Genomic DNA, 14463 nt, shown 5'->3' with positions numbered 1-14463 from the left:
AATGCACTTGAATAATTGTTCATCAGCAAGTGTGAGCACCTCTATAAAATTAGAACTTTTCGCAGTTCAGGGATGTGTTGACAGAATGTGAAAAAGGAACGACATAATTGATGATCTTAGAGAAGTAAATGTTGCTGCCCATCAGTCTGGCAAGAGTTATAAGGTAATTTCCAAACAGTTTCAATTCTATCATTCTACAGTGAGAGAGATTATTTGAGTGGAAAACATTCCAGGAAGCTTTTGATCTACCCAGGAATCCCACTAAATTCACCCCAAGGCCAGTCATTATACACATCGCTCACAGGCCTCAGTTAGCTTCTTAAATGTTAACGTTCACGACAGTAAAAAAAAAAAAGAAAAAAAAAAGGCTCAAGTACGTTTGGAAGGGGTGCCAGGAGAAACATGGGAACGGCCCAGGTTTCCAAAGTTGCATCTGAATAAACCACAAGACTGTTTGAACAACGTCCTTTGGAAAGATGGGACCAAGGCTGAGACATTTGGCCATAATGCACAATTGGCTAAAATTAAACAGTAAATCAGCACCAACCAACCAATCACCATACCAACTGAATAGGAGGGATGATGATTTGGAATTGTTTTGCAGCCACTGGCTAGCCCGTGGCTAATCTTAAGATATACTAAGAACCAGGTGATATTTTTTAGGTACACTCACACTCCTTTACCAGATTTCTCCAAAGTCTTTACATAAGTCTTTACATATGTTTACATGCACATTTTGCACTGAGCATTACTGATTTTTTTTTTAATCTCTAGATTAAAATCTGAATGATTTAATCCTTTACAAGCAATCTGTGTATGCAAATGCTATAGGTCCCAACAGGACTCAAGGACTCCATGGACTTGTGCTGAGACAGAACGATTCAGTAAAAATGCAAGACCTGAATATAACGTTTACATAAATGCCTTCCGGAAACAATTTTGTCAAGTGTCAAGTGCTAACAAGAAGAGCATAATCTCCTCAATTAAAATGGCTAGTTCATACCATCCTCATAGACTCTTATCTTCCTGCATTGTCACTCATCATTCTCATTTGAAATCCCTGTACTTTGAAGAGAATGCTTGCTAGCACCTTCTATTTAAAAAGGACAACAACAAAAATGAAATTAAAAAAAACAAACGGTACCCACTGTGCTCAGGTATGAAAACAATGGTGAACAGCTACATTTTCCCTACTGGTGTGTGAGGTTTGAATTGAAAAATGTAAACCTACATGTTTTTCTGAAATTGACATTTTATAGCGTTTGCATACATTCCAAAAACATTGCAAAAGCATAAAGCACTGTGTGGCTTGTAGGTCAGGAGCGGTGAGTAAGACTAGAAAAGTCTCATGTAGGGCATAATTTGGTTTAGTGTGACACCTAGAGGCGAAACCGTTTATTGCAACACTTGCTGCACATCTCTGTGGTGAAAAGAGCCTGAGCCATATTGTCATTAATGTGTGGCAATATGTGGTAGTGATAACACCCCAGTCTTTGTCTTTGGCACCAGAAAAAGGTGAAAATGGACCATTCCCCTTGCCAATGAGCAGAATTTTCACACGTTTCCGCGGACAAAAACGTCTCCCAGAGAAAACATAACAATACATATATTATTTTATTTGCATGTTACATGGTGATTAACACAACATGTGTTCCAAGCTGTCTCCAGAAAGAAAAGGTTACTTTGCTTCGACATTTCATGTCACATTCAAATACAGAACACTGAATTCAAACAACTTTATTTTGTTAACATTTCTCATATACCTTTATTACATGTCATATTTTATTTTTTAGAAACTGACTTCAATTACCTTATACCATAATAAAGTAAAATAGAAAAAAAGGGACATTGCTGTGTCCTAATCCATGATTGAATCTTAATTCCCCGCGACAAAGGGAAGGAAGTACAAACATGATAGTTACATTTGCCTTTTAAACTTTTAAATGTAGAGTTGTATAAACACAATCTTATGGATTTGCTGACTTTACAACATTCTACAGTAGAAACATAATGCTGTATATACACACAGAGGAAGAGAAAAAAAAAAACAATCTAAACTTAATATAGAGGGTTACAAGTGTAACCATAGCTCAATGGAAAGTAGATAGTTAGCTGCTGGGCCAACTCATCATTTATCTCATGCCTCACATGTATGCCACTTTTCCAGCAGGTTAATCATATAAACAGATGAGTACACACGCACACATACACAAGCCAGTTCGGCGATGTTTTGAGGCAATGCTGAGTAGTAAACTACGTAGCTGTATCTACAGTCTTGAGTAGATATCTAGGTCTGTCTGCAGGGGGGTTGGTGCTGTGTCATTATAGGCTGGCTGTTGGTTTCTATGAGCAATGGAATAACACCAGATCTCCTTTTTTCTCGCTGCTTTATGGATAAGACAGAGCTCCATGGCTTTTACGTCAGTGGTCCTATAAGTCAAGTGCTTATTAGCTGGTTTTAACCCGCATGGAAGCACTTAGACTTCCACATTGGTGAGCTTAGTCTCATTGGAAAACACACCTGAATGGCAGAAATTTTAGACAATGACCTGTATGCAGGCTCATGAAATTAAATGCAGAACGCAATTTGGGGATATCTGACCCAGCTTTTTTGGTCTGTCAGGGTCTCCCCCGCTGAAATAAAACAAAGAGACAACACATTTATTTTGTCTCTTCTGTAAAGCTCACTGGTAGCACAGACCATGTTTATGGAAACTGATCATGAAAAACTATTTCACCACAGCTACCGGATCGTTCGGCTCTAATTAAGGTAAGAAGATGATAAACTACAATAGCGTCCTCAAGTATGGTTAAGTCAGAGCCTAAAAATCAATCTGCAGACTGTAGTATAAAAACACCAGGACTCATTCGCACAGTTGTAAAATAAAACCAAATAAGATAAAATAATAAAAAAAAGCACGCAGCACAATAAAAGTGTAAAAACAAGCAGCTTCGTTCGTATTCTAAGAGATCTGATCGCAAGACATTGTTTTCGTTGTGTCTCATGGAGCTAATGGAAATATGAATTCATAAATGCTTCAGTTTTGATTAAAAACGCGGTGGGTTTTCAGTCTCTGTATGTCTCAGCTTAGACTGGAGCATTACCAACACTACACACACACAGCCATGGCCTCAGAAGCATTTACAATGAGAGAACACACTGGGAACGAGTCTTTTAATGCGTGACAAGGATGACATTAATTACACGTGTGTTTTTACAGTACTATCTCGGCTTGGTTGTTTGAAAGAGCGGAGACCTGAACGCACACATCTAATCAAAGAGCTGAGCTGGGCACTGGAGTCCGAACGCTATTAGTCACCACCAGTGTCAGTGCTGTCTCTTCAACAGCTACGGCCTATGAGCTGCTCCCTTTGAAAGATTTTCTTCAAAATATCAACACGTAACATATTTATTTAACCATTTTGTTCATAAAGAAACTAACTCACTGTTCAGTCTAAGCATTGGCAAAAGTGTGATTAGAAATCTTGCTGTAGGACACGGTGAGGTAACAGCACTATTGTTCTCATTATTTCTCATTAGTTTGATTTTTTTCCCCCCATAAGGCCTTCAGCACAGTGGCCTTGGTGACACTGAGGGGAACTGCATTCAGTATTCATTTGGTTTCTTCTGTCATATTAAATCTCAGGTATGCGTAAGAGCATTATGAAGCTCATAATACTCCCTCTGTTTAACATCATTTAAGCTAGCACTCATCTTGTTTCAAGGACGGGTACAATAATTACTGCACAGAATTATAAAAACCAAAAAACAACATAAAAAAAACATTGTTGTATAATGGGTATCTGCCAGGTCCAAAGGTCTGCATTTCATTAATCCTCAACAAATCACAACCATATTCAGAATCATGTAAAATGAGCTTTTTTCATATATAAGGACAGTGGATTCATGAGGTGCACACAGAATTATACCCCCAGTATCTATATATTATGAATTTTTTCTGCATCATTTTCATATGAAAACACATGTTTTTGATTAAGAGAAAAACAAAAAAGTAAGTCATTCATTGGTGTCATACATTTTTATCCAAATTCCAGCAGTAGGGATAAAATGATCCTAAAACTCATCGACTGAATGCAAACACTGCTCGGTGCAGCCTCTGAGACAAACTGCACATCATGGTTTTCTTATCCTAGAGTAATACAAAATTTTACTATGTACAATACGCATCATTATAACCTACTGTGTGTTTCTCTTCCCTGTTCTTTTTTTTTGTTGTTGTTTGTAAGTGGGAGTCTAAAAAGAAAAAGAAAAACAGGTTGGTTTTTTTTGGAATAATGGGGAAGGGTCGCAAGATATCACAGAGCTCCAGACAGACTCATTTCTTCAGGTTTGTTTCTGTTCCCATATTTCTGGGCTCCGCTTGCAATGACACTGATTGCAGAGGTATCTGCCTAACACTATATCTGTGTTTCAGCACAGTAGCATCAAATTTCAGCTCTAATCTCATCGCAAAATCAACCGTAGCAGTTTCCCTTTGAGTTTCACATGTGTTAGTTTGAAATTTACGTGTATATTTGGCAGATGCTTTGCGTGTTTCTCATTAATGCACTGGTTATAAACACTCAGTTAAATCTACGCTTTAAGTTAACATAATACATCTAAGGGAGTAAGAAGAAATACACCTCATGTCTTCAGTAGTCCTAGAGACAAATGATTGTTTTCTTGATGTCCCTGTGAGCCAGGCCACCTTCATTTTTATTCCCATGTAGACAACAAAAAAACAAACAACCCCCCACAACCCCCCTCCCAAAGGCCGACCCAGACCCAGAAGACAAGATATAGCAACAAAAGAAGTGCATACGAATCAAAAAGAACAATGCAATTCTTTAAAAAGCACTGTTTGCTTGTTCTGTCCTTCATTTTACTGTTTTTTGTTTTTTTGATGTTGTTCCTAAAACATTTTACTCATAACCCATCGGTTTTTTTTCACACCTGTAAGCAGTGCTCGAGAGCACGTAAGGTTTTTGTATCATGATGCAAACAGTCTGGGGAAGAGGACGGCAAAGTTGGTAATAAGGTAGCAGTAAGGATGCCGGTGAGTTGGAGAGAAGAAGAAGAAGAAGAGCGAATGGGGCGGAAGGCCAAGGTGCGAGGCCGGGGGGAGAGAAGGGGAAGGATAGAGGGCAGGGGTATTAACACTTCAAGAAAAGGCAGGCGAAGGAGGCTAGCAGGAGCCACAGTGATTGAGATACGCAGGCAGAGCCGTTGATATCTCTGCCTGTCCCGGGTCCTGTGTGGAGAAGCAAAGAGAGAAAGGCAGCAGGGTTAATGAGAGCTCACTCAGACTTCTAGAGCAACCACAATATTGGTTTGAACAAGAAAAAGAACAATACAGTTTTATTTCCTTTTAATCCTGCACAAAAAAAGGGTCATTGCATCGCTGTTCTGTTGCTAGCAGACATTCTACACAGTAAACTGGAAAATAAACATGTGTTTGTAGCCTTTTGCAGGAGGTTTTGGTGACATCTAGTGGCCATATTGTGCCATTGACGCTGTGTTATTCAGTGACCATTAATGCTTTAAACCAGCGGTCCCCAACCTTTTTTGCGCCACGGACCGGTTTATGCCCGACAATATTTTCACGGACCGGCCTTTAAGGTGTCGCGGATAAATACAACAAAATAAAACTAGTACCGGTATTGAAAAAAAGAAGATTTATTCATAACACACGTGAAAAGACCCAGGAAAACCGAGTTAACGATAAAAACGATAACAAAATAACGCTGAAAACCGATAAAAACCCTGAAAACCATACATTTCACACCTGAGCCTCAACTCTCGCTGCCCGGTACCAAACGACTCACGGACCGGTACCGGTCCAAGGCCCGGGGGTTGGGGACCGCTGCTTTAAACCACAGAGGAGGCATAAACCGGTGAGCCTGCTGATCAAGCTTAATATGACAGAAAAAATAAATAAATGCAGTCTTGTTGCAGAATACAGGAAACTGCAAGCTGCTGGTTTAACAACTGCCTGTAATACTTGTTGCCATGTTTGTAGCTCATCAAGCTAGTTAAGTCAGCAGTAGCCAGGCTATCAGGTTAGGTATATGATCAGTGAAAATCATGTGATTTGAATGCTAAACAAACACAACTAAACTTAACGTAACACAGTTCATGAAGCACTATTTTACCTGCTAGTTGCATATAATAATTGCAGAACTTGTTTGGGCCCTCCATATGTTGCATTTCTACCAAGTTCATGATATGGAAAGTAAAAATTCCTTCACATTTCCCGCAAACTGGCTTTTTATGACTTGATCTGTGCAGCTTTCTTCCACCACTCTTCTGCACAAGATTTATGGAGCGAATAAACCGACATTTAGACAGTATTTTGAGTGTAAAAGAAACACTTATCACCTTTTCCTGTGTGTCAGCCCAGTAAAATAAATGTTAGATGTCACTACACTCAACAAAAACACAGACCTAACTTATCCAAAGGAAATATTGTCATGGACTAATGTTGATCTGTATCCAGGCGTTCTGTGGGACTTTTGTTACTGTTTTATTATATATTACTACTTTGTTTCTATATTATGGCATTTTCTTTTTTTCTTTGGAGTATCACAAAAAGGAGGTTTTATTGCCACCAAAAATAAATTGATCATCTCTTTTTGCTTTCAAACATGTTTCCCTTTTGTTCAAGTCCCAGTCTGCAGTGTCAGTGCAGATGTCTTCCTTTGGGAGCTAGTCTCCATTTGGCTTTGCCTCCCTGCCACAATTTCATCTTTTTACAGCTTTTAAGTGCTGGCAGAGACAACGAGACACATTTGTCACAGTGAGTGGAGCCACTGCTGGCCACGGGAAATGTGGGTTTGTTGCTCTGGTATTGTTTACGGCACTCGTGGCATATTATACATGCACCCATCATTTTGAAGTGTGTTGTTTTTGAGAGCAGTTTGATATAAATCTCAAATGTTGGGTACACGACGGCCCTCTGAGCTCAAAGCAGCACTGTGCCAGCCAGGCTTTGTGTGAAAGCTCAAAGAAAGCAATTCAAACAGCATTAATTTTGTGCTCAGTGAAACAACTGTGTGGGATCTCTGACAGCTGCCAATGTGAAAAATATGATATTAACAGCGAACCATAAAAGTAACGGTGGAATCATCACCCGGCTTCGCGGCCCTGCGCAACTTCGCGATTCTTCAGGCTGGACCATTTACGAGCGCTGTTTATTCCTCGATCTTCTCAGCAACCCCCAAATGTTCTCATTACCAACAAAACAACTCTGATAACCCCGCTGTACGCCATTTGATGCCCAGCTGCCGAGCAGCTAAAGAGCCTTATATTCAGAAATGAAATCATGAAATCAATAGTCTGTAAAATAAATCAAAGTGTATTTAACCACTGCTCCAAATAAAAGAACTCCAAATTGACACCAGCGCTGCTCTTGTGGATCTGGATGTCTGAGAAGTTTAGGTGCCAGAGACGTGTGTGTGATTGTGTATGTCAGCTTGTTAACATGCCTTTTTATACCCTCAAGTGGCCAAAAATCAGTGATGGAACTAGAACGCTTCATGAATATTGCAAACATTTACATGCTTATGAATACAGCTCAGTTATTAAAGACATCCGCACTGTGATCTAATTTTAGTTTTGATGCTTGTGAATTGAGACAAGCTTTGGTTACATCTAGCCGACCCCCTTCTTCCCTTCTTCCCTTTTAAATCTTCACCACCGAGCTGAGGGTGCCTTTGTGTGTCTGTCCCATTCTTGGGTGCTGAAGGTGGATTAGGACAATCTGGGGGGACATGCTGCTGTTCTGGGAGAGTCTTCTCTCTCTGTGTCTGTGTTAGTTTGTCTTTTCTTTATGTGTGTTAGCATCCTTGAGTTTTGCCTCTTGGTTTTTCTGTAGTCTGACCTCACTCCATGTCCTAATGAACCATATGCTTCCCCTAAAATACGCTTGTTCACCTTTGGAAAGGAATATTTTGCTTTTCCTGAGGTTTTTTCCCATTAATAGTTCTTTTGTGGTGTTTTTTTTGCATGTTTAAATAAAGTTTCTAAGGGCAGAGACTGCATCACACAGCACAGAAACAGACTTGGCTTCTCTTTGACTTTAGTCTGAAACTTAAAACTTTTCACCGACTGCCAAAAGCTCATTTCATTCTCCCGCTCGAGCCATCTTTCCTAAATTTCTCCAAGTGTTCAGCAAAACTGCTCTCACGCAGAGTTGAGAACACAGTCAGCCAAATGACTAGAAATGAACACACAGTGAGCTCTTTACTTCTCGCAGTCGTTCAGCAGCGAAGCTTAAAGCAGAGCACACAAACTGCAGCGAACTGCTGCTCTTCTGATTTTCAATAGTTCAGCAGGAAATTAGGTTAATAAAATTAATACTTAACCTCCATATTCATTATCCTTTAGGTGATTTTTTGTGACAGAGGACAGGAAAAGAGAAGTGCAGTAAAGGAACACCCAGGCATCTGCATCAGCATTATAGCGTATGGGCTGCCTGCTACGCCCAGTGAGCAAAACCAGCACCCCAGGTGACGTCTTGGTCATACATGGTGTAGTGATGATACTATAGTCTTATTGTTATATATGAACACACGGGGACTGCATAGAAAGGCGTGGAGGAGACGTGCTCAGCCTGAGTATACAGCAGCTTAACTAAGGGACCAGCCCCATAAATGTTACAGAGAAGAAAAATTTTGAGCTTAATCTTTAAAGCAGAGAAGGTGTCTGCCTTCCCAAATAATCTGGACACTGGTTCCACAGAGAGATACTGATAGCTGAAGGCTCTGCCTCCCATTCTACTTTAAAAAACTGGCAAATTCAAGTAAGCCTGCAGTTTGAGAGCGAAGAGCTCTACTGGGACAATGTGATACAATGAGGTCTTTAAGATATGATGGAGCCTGGTCTTTCAGGACTTTGTACGTGAGGACTTTGAATTTAATTCCTTGATTCAACGGAGAGTCAATAAAGAGAAGCCAATATAGGAGAAATATGACCTCACTTGTGTGTTTTCAAGGCTTTTCAGGGAGCTTTTAGGACAAATGGTTAACAGAGAATTCGAGTAGTCCATCCTGGAAATAACAAATGCATGGACTAGTTTTTCAGCATCACTCTGAGACAGGATGCTTCTAATTTTGACATGATGGCAAAGATGAACTCAGTCGGCCCTAAAAATGTGTGTTAGCGGACATACACTGATCATGACATTAGTCATGGACACCAGGGTGGTACTGGCAGACATCTAAGTATCTGGTTAGACATGTTGCTGAGATTTTTATGGCCAAATACAGTAACTCTAGTTTTGTCTGACTTCACAAGCATAAAATCATAGGTCACCCAGGTCTTTATGTGTGTAAGACACGCCTCTAATGTCACATTTAAATAGCACATGGAAGTAGTGAGGGTGGTGAGCAGGTTTGCTACCAATCAGAAAGTTGGGGGTTTGATTCCCACCTACTCCAGCCTGTTTTGAAGTATCCTTAGGGCAAAATACTGAATCCAGAGTTGCCCTGAGGGTGTGTGGGGGTTAGACAAGTGCTTAGCTATAGAAAAAAGCGCTCGCATGAATATATGTGTGATTGGCTGAATGAAGCTTGTAGTATAAATCACTTTGATCGCTCAGTTAGAGTAGAAAAGTACTCTACAGGTACTAGTCTATTCACCATTTTATTGTGTATATACTCACTATAGAGGAAAAGGCTGGCATTCTGGACGCCCAGTCGGTTTGAGGCCACGCAGGTATAGTTCCCATAATCCTCTTCAGTGATGTTGGCAATCGTGAGACTAGTGGTAGTTCCAGAAGTTTGGATGGTGATGCTCTGGGTATTAGCCAGCCTGGAGAGGAGACGTAGACCAGACAGTTTTAAGGAACTTCAAAGTAACAAAGATTAAAATTAGGTCTTGAAACCAGAAACCTTGAAACAACATTCAAAAAAGTGATACATTATATGTGTCCATATGTTTTATAATCATGTCTGCTTGCAATGTTTTGCTAATGGACTGTTACTGTACTGGAGTAAAGGTCTTCAGATAGCCAAGCCCATTAATTACATTCCAAAACAAGTTGTACCTTCTAGCCGGCCATTACTTTGCATCAGTGGGGGTCACGCTGCTGAACTCTCTGAGCGTAGGCGTTGTGGCTGCTCAGAAGAGCGAGATAAGCTTTTCTCATTTTGGAACAAATCTTTTTCATTAACAGTTCGATAGGACGCTGCATTTTACCAGGAGGTGAATGCCGCGTCCAATCGAAGCAAAGAGAACAACATGCAGTTCGCACGGGGCCAGGGGAAACGCCTGTGAAGATTTAGCTTTGGATGAATGCCTGCAGAACTTGCAAACGAGTATAAAAATAACAAAATAATGCGTTACTTTGTTTCTCTAAATCAACAATTCAAATGTCACTGTTCACATTATTTTAATTTTCTTTCTTTAACACCAACCAAAAGAATACTTTCAGTTGTTTTCGTCCAGATGAAATACCAACACGCCGCGAACGACCGTCACACTTCTGACTGTCGCTGATGTCAACCTTGAACCCCACTCACAGCAAATGAATCAACACAGCTTTTGCTGACTCAGACTGTATACCTTGCTGATGAACTGCTCCTTATATCATCACGACTAAATAAAACTAATTTAACGCCACGCTGTGCAAAATGGATTCGTCTTGTTCTGGGCTGATTGAGCGCTTTCATATCATGAATGAGGTGAGGCTCATTCAAGGCGCCTCAACTTAATCCTACTTAAGTCGGGGTAATGTGGTAATCGGAATTCGTGCAGAGGAGCGAGAAGTTTGTGCTGACACATACGAGGCTGATAGGAAGTATTAACATAAAAAGGAAACGGCACATCATGGCACAGCATAATTTGGTTTGCCGGGGTGCTGCGGTGGCGGCGGTAGGGACACCTTGGGAGTGCTGGGAACAGTGTGTGTGTGCGTTTGAAAGTAAGAGACGACGGGGCAAGTGCACCGGCACAGTCTCCCCCTCCCTCTCTGATGATAAGGCCAGCAGCAGAAGATATATTCTCCAGTGTGTCTCCACGAGAAGTGACTGCACTATTAAAAAGGCCTGCCTGCCTACGGAGCATGCTGAGCGATCTAGATAATGCACAGCACTGCAGGGAGCTGGAAACAAACACCTATGTTTGTTTTTTTTACAGTAGATGACAGCTCATGATTTGTGATGCTCTGGCAAGAGACTGAATGGACGCAGACAGAAAAGATAGAAGTCTCTTTTGTTTTCACAGTTTGCTACAAAGGCTGTTAGTTCACTTAACCAGCTGCAGAAAACTACGATGTTATAAATTTTTTTTAAATGGATCTGTGTCCTCCCAGAGTTCACCTTCTCCATATTTGCATTTATGGAGGTCAACATTTTAACTTTTAACTCGTTGGCACATGCAGCTTCACGACTTCCATCACTTCTGATTTCAAGTTCATCCTCAAATATGTCTGTGTGTCTGCCAGGTTCTTCATCTGGCATAATACACTGGAATATATTATCTGAAATTTGGCAGGAGCTGTGGATGTCAACCTTTTTTCCATCCCCCCCACCCCCTCTTTATTTTTGGAGGGACGCTTTTATGTTTGATGATTTTCCTCACAGGCAGAGGGCAGCAGAGCTCTACTGGATATCTTCCAACCATTGTTTCCTAATGCAAGGAAGCTACAATAAAACCCTGAACTGAAATGATTTGACCCCGTTTATTTGGCAGAGGGCATGTGGTGCGCTCACGAGGGCTGCAGTCTCGGGCCGGGACAGATGAAAGACCAAAGCAAATCATCGGACGACAGATTAGATTCCGCAGCCTGTGGGAGCATCTAAAGTAGGTTATCAGCGCCAAGGAGAGTGACAGGTCTGTCATGATTCAGGGCCAGTGATAAATGAAATCAAGAGGAGAGTCCTGCTGAGACTTGTAACCCAGAGATGATTGAAAATGCTCTGGTAGTTGTGACAGCCGTGCGTCAGCTGACAAAACAACAAACATATCCGTCTGTCACGCTAGCTGACAACTCAGTTTGGATTTCCTCATGTCAGGAGCACGGATGGAGTGAATCACTGTTCAAAGAGCAGGAGAAGCATCCTACTTTAGATGCTTTTGGAGATAGGCAGATGCTGATTCTGTTTTGTCGTGTACTGAATTACAACTTGATTCAAATTCCATCATGTGGAAGCAGTGGGAGAATGCAAAAAGTGCAGGAAGGGTCATGACATCCAGGTAGCATTATCACTGCTCTAAACTCATGATGTATCTGTCTCTGCTGAGGCTAATTGGGTCTTCAAGCACTGTGAAGATTCTCAGAGACCGGCAAAGTCAGAGGTGTTGTGAAGTAACGCTCATTTCTGTTTCATAGCATGAATTGCAATTCATCACCTGAGGAGATTTCAGCGAGACTGACAGAAGATGGATGTTTGCCGTTTTAGTGGAGTTAAGCTTCTCTGCTCAGAGTTCAGCACCTCGTTGTGTGTTCACCAGCTCGTGCCAAACAGTTTGTTCAAACTCTGGATTGTTTGTTTCCTCAGTTTGCTCGGTGCAGGTGAGAGCAAAGCTTTTGGAACCGAAAATTGGTGCCTCAGTCCCTTTCCAGGCGAGCTGCTGTGGGTTTGTTTTGTTTTTTTTGGAGGGGATAAAACAAACCCGGGAGAGGAAGTGATTACTAAAACTCCTGAAGTCCTTCTAAGCTGACTTTGACGAGGAGGCAAAGTTTCTTTGCAATGTGTGGGGCCGCCACTCTGTAATGCCACTGAAAGAGTTGTTTTACAACACCTTTTACTGCAGATCAGTGAGTCCCAATAAAAAAGAAAGAAAAAGTATAAAAATATTAAAGGAGTTAAGTTATCGAATACAATGAGATTTAACCAGAATAATCCTAGATCTGAGAGGTTTCGCTACTTAGAATAGCGACCCTGTTTGTTTACCTAAATACCATGTACAGGAAGGATTAAACAAGGCTTAACACAACAAAAGACCAAAGCTAATGAGAAAACTTCAGTGGAACTTAAATATACTTCTAAAAAATGTAGAAATTAGAAGAAAAGAGTTCTTTTCTTTCAATTATAACACACTTCCCTGCCCAACTTAGCTGTCTTCTTTTGAGCTTATCTGATCAGAGAGTTGCTAATTTGTCAGTTGTTATTAGTGATATCACCTATAATGATTTCATCAAATTGAGATGAAAGAGAATGAAGATGACCATTAGATATTTTTATAGCTTTCCAATCAAAAAGTGCACAGTGTTTATCAGCATAAACCTGAGCTGCAGTTGTTAGCACGCCAGCTAAATAGCATACACGTGTTCCTTCTAAAGATCAGGCATACTGCTCATCAGCTACAACAGCTTCCTTTGTTTTAATCTGGGTCAGCGAAGAACTTGAGAACATTAGCAAAGGTATGGTTTCATTAGCCAAAGTCAAAGTGTTATTATCAAAGCCTTTTCTGATGTTGCTAAAATTTAATGTATAACATTTGAATATGTTTAAAAATATGAATAGTAAGAGCAATATCCTGAACTGTTTTATTGTTAATATTAGAGCTCAATGTGTTTATCCTTACTTCAGTGTAGCACAGACTTGAAGAACCTTGTTTATCTTTTACAGGTATTTAGCTGTCGAGGCCGGGGCACTCGACTAGAACATTTGTCTTTTACTGCAACCTGTTTTTACCCAATATTACATATTTTAGGCTGCTTCTAATTTCAATGTAATTCATACAGAAACATTATGTATCTCACTAAAATAGCAGAAGATGCTTTTAACCAACTTAACGAGCAAACACTCGTTGGATTAGTTAGCTAGCTACAGGTTTGCTAAAAGCAGCTATCAGTGCACTAGGACATCATCCTTTTGGTTAGATCCCTAAACAATGTAAAACCTAAAACCTCATCAATAATGTTTAGTGAGGTAAGAAATCAAGGGAGCCACCATAGACAGAATTAAAGATGGATGTAGCAACAATCCAGTGATTTCTGAAGTCCCGTTTTGAAGCCTTGAGATTAGCATTTGCCACTGGTAAAAGCAAAACAGAGCAAACCAAACCAGTAAAGTGTAAAAGTGCACTTGCCCCATCTTCTCTTACTGTCAAGTATTAATAGAAATCAAGATGGAAAGCTGTTTTCTCCTAGATTTTTATAGGACTAAAATCTTTTTGCAACCACAGCTATCGCCATCTGGTGGCCTTCAGATAAAATGCAGGTTTAAGGCATTTCCACATTGACTGCATCATCTCTCTCACAAGCTACGTTCACCCTTTTCACTGTCAGTTGGAGCCATAGATTTTATACAAGCAGATTAAAGAAGAATAAGAAGAAACCCCTGCTGAAAATTAGAAAGTACACACTTTTCCAAAGCGGGTGGTATGATAATCTTTTACATGAAGTCTGCGGACATAAACAGTAGGCAACTGGAAATGAGGATGCAAGGGTAGATAGCAATTTTGACACCTAAATCTTACACCTTTAACCCCATCTGTGCCATATGAGAATCAAA

The 14463-nt window shown here is 40.4% G+C and overlaps 1 protein-coding gene across 2 annotated transcripts in view; it reads right to left on the bottom strand.

The window, feature by feature from the left end:
* Window positions 1-1595: 1595 nt before the first annotated feature.
* The window catches only part of lsamp (limbic system associated membrane protein), a 223465-nt gene continuing 210597 nt past the window's right edge, over window positions 1596-14463 (bottom strand). For both annotated transcript variants that reach the window (XM_085130842.1, XM_085130843.1), the window contains exons 7-8: window positions 9663-9811; window positions 1596-5252 (exon numbers count right to left, since the gene is read on the bottom strand). In XM_085130842.1, coding sequence (XP_084986968.1) covers window positions 5155-5252; window positions 9663-9811 — 247 coding nt within the window. In that variant the 3' untranslated portion in view covers window positions 1596-5154. The remainder of the gene's footprint in view (window positions 5253-9662; window positions 9812-14463) is intronic.

This window comes from Neolamprologus multifasciatus, chromosome 14 (genome assembly GCF_963576455.1).
Source record: "Neolamprologus multifasciatus chromosome 14, fNeoMul1.2, whole genome shotgun sequence".
Lineage (NCBI taxonomy): Eukaryota > Metazoa > Chordata > Actinopteri > Cichliformes > Cichlidae > Neolamprologus > Neolamprologus multifasciatus.
Note: the sequence above shows the minus strand (reverse complement) of the source record. Positions and strands in the feature narration are given on the sequence as shown.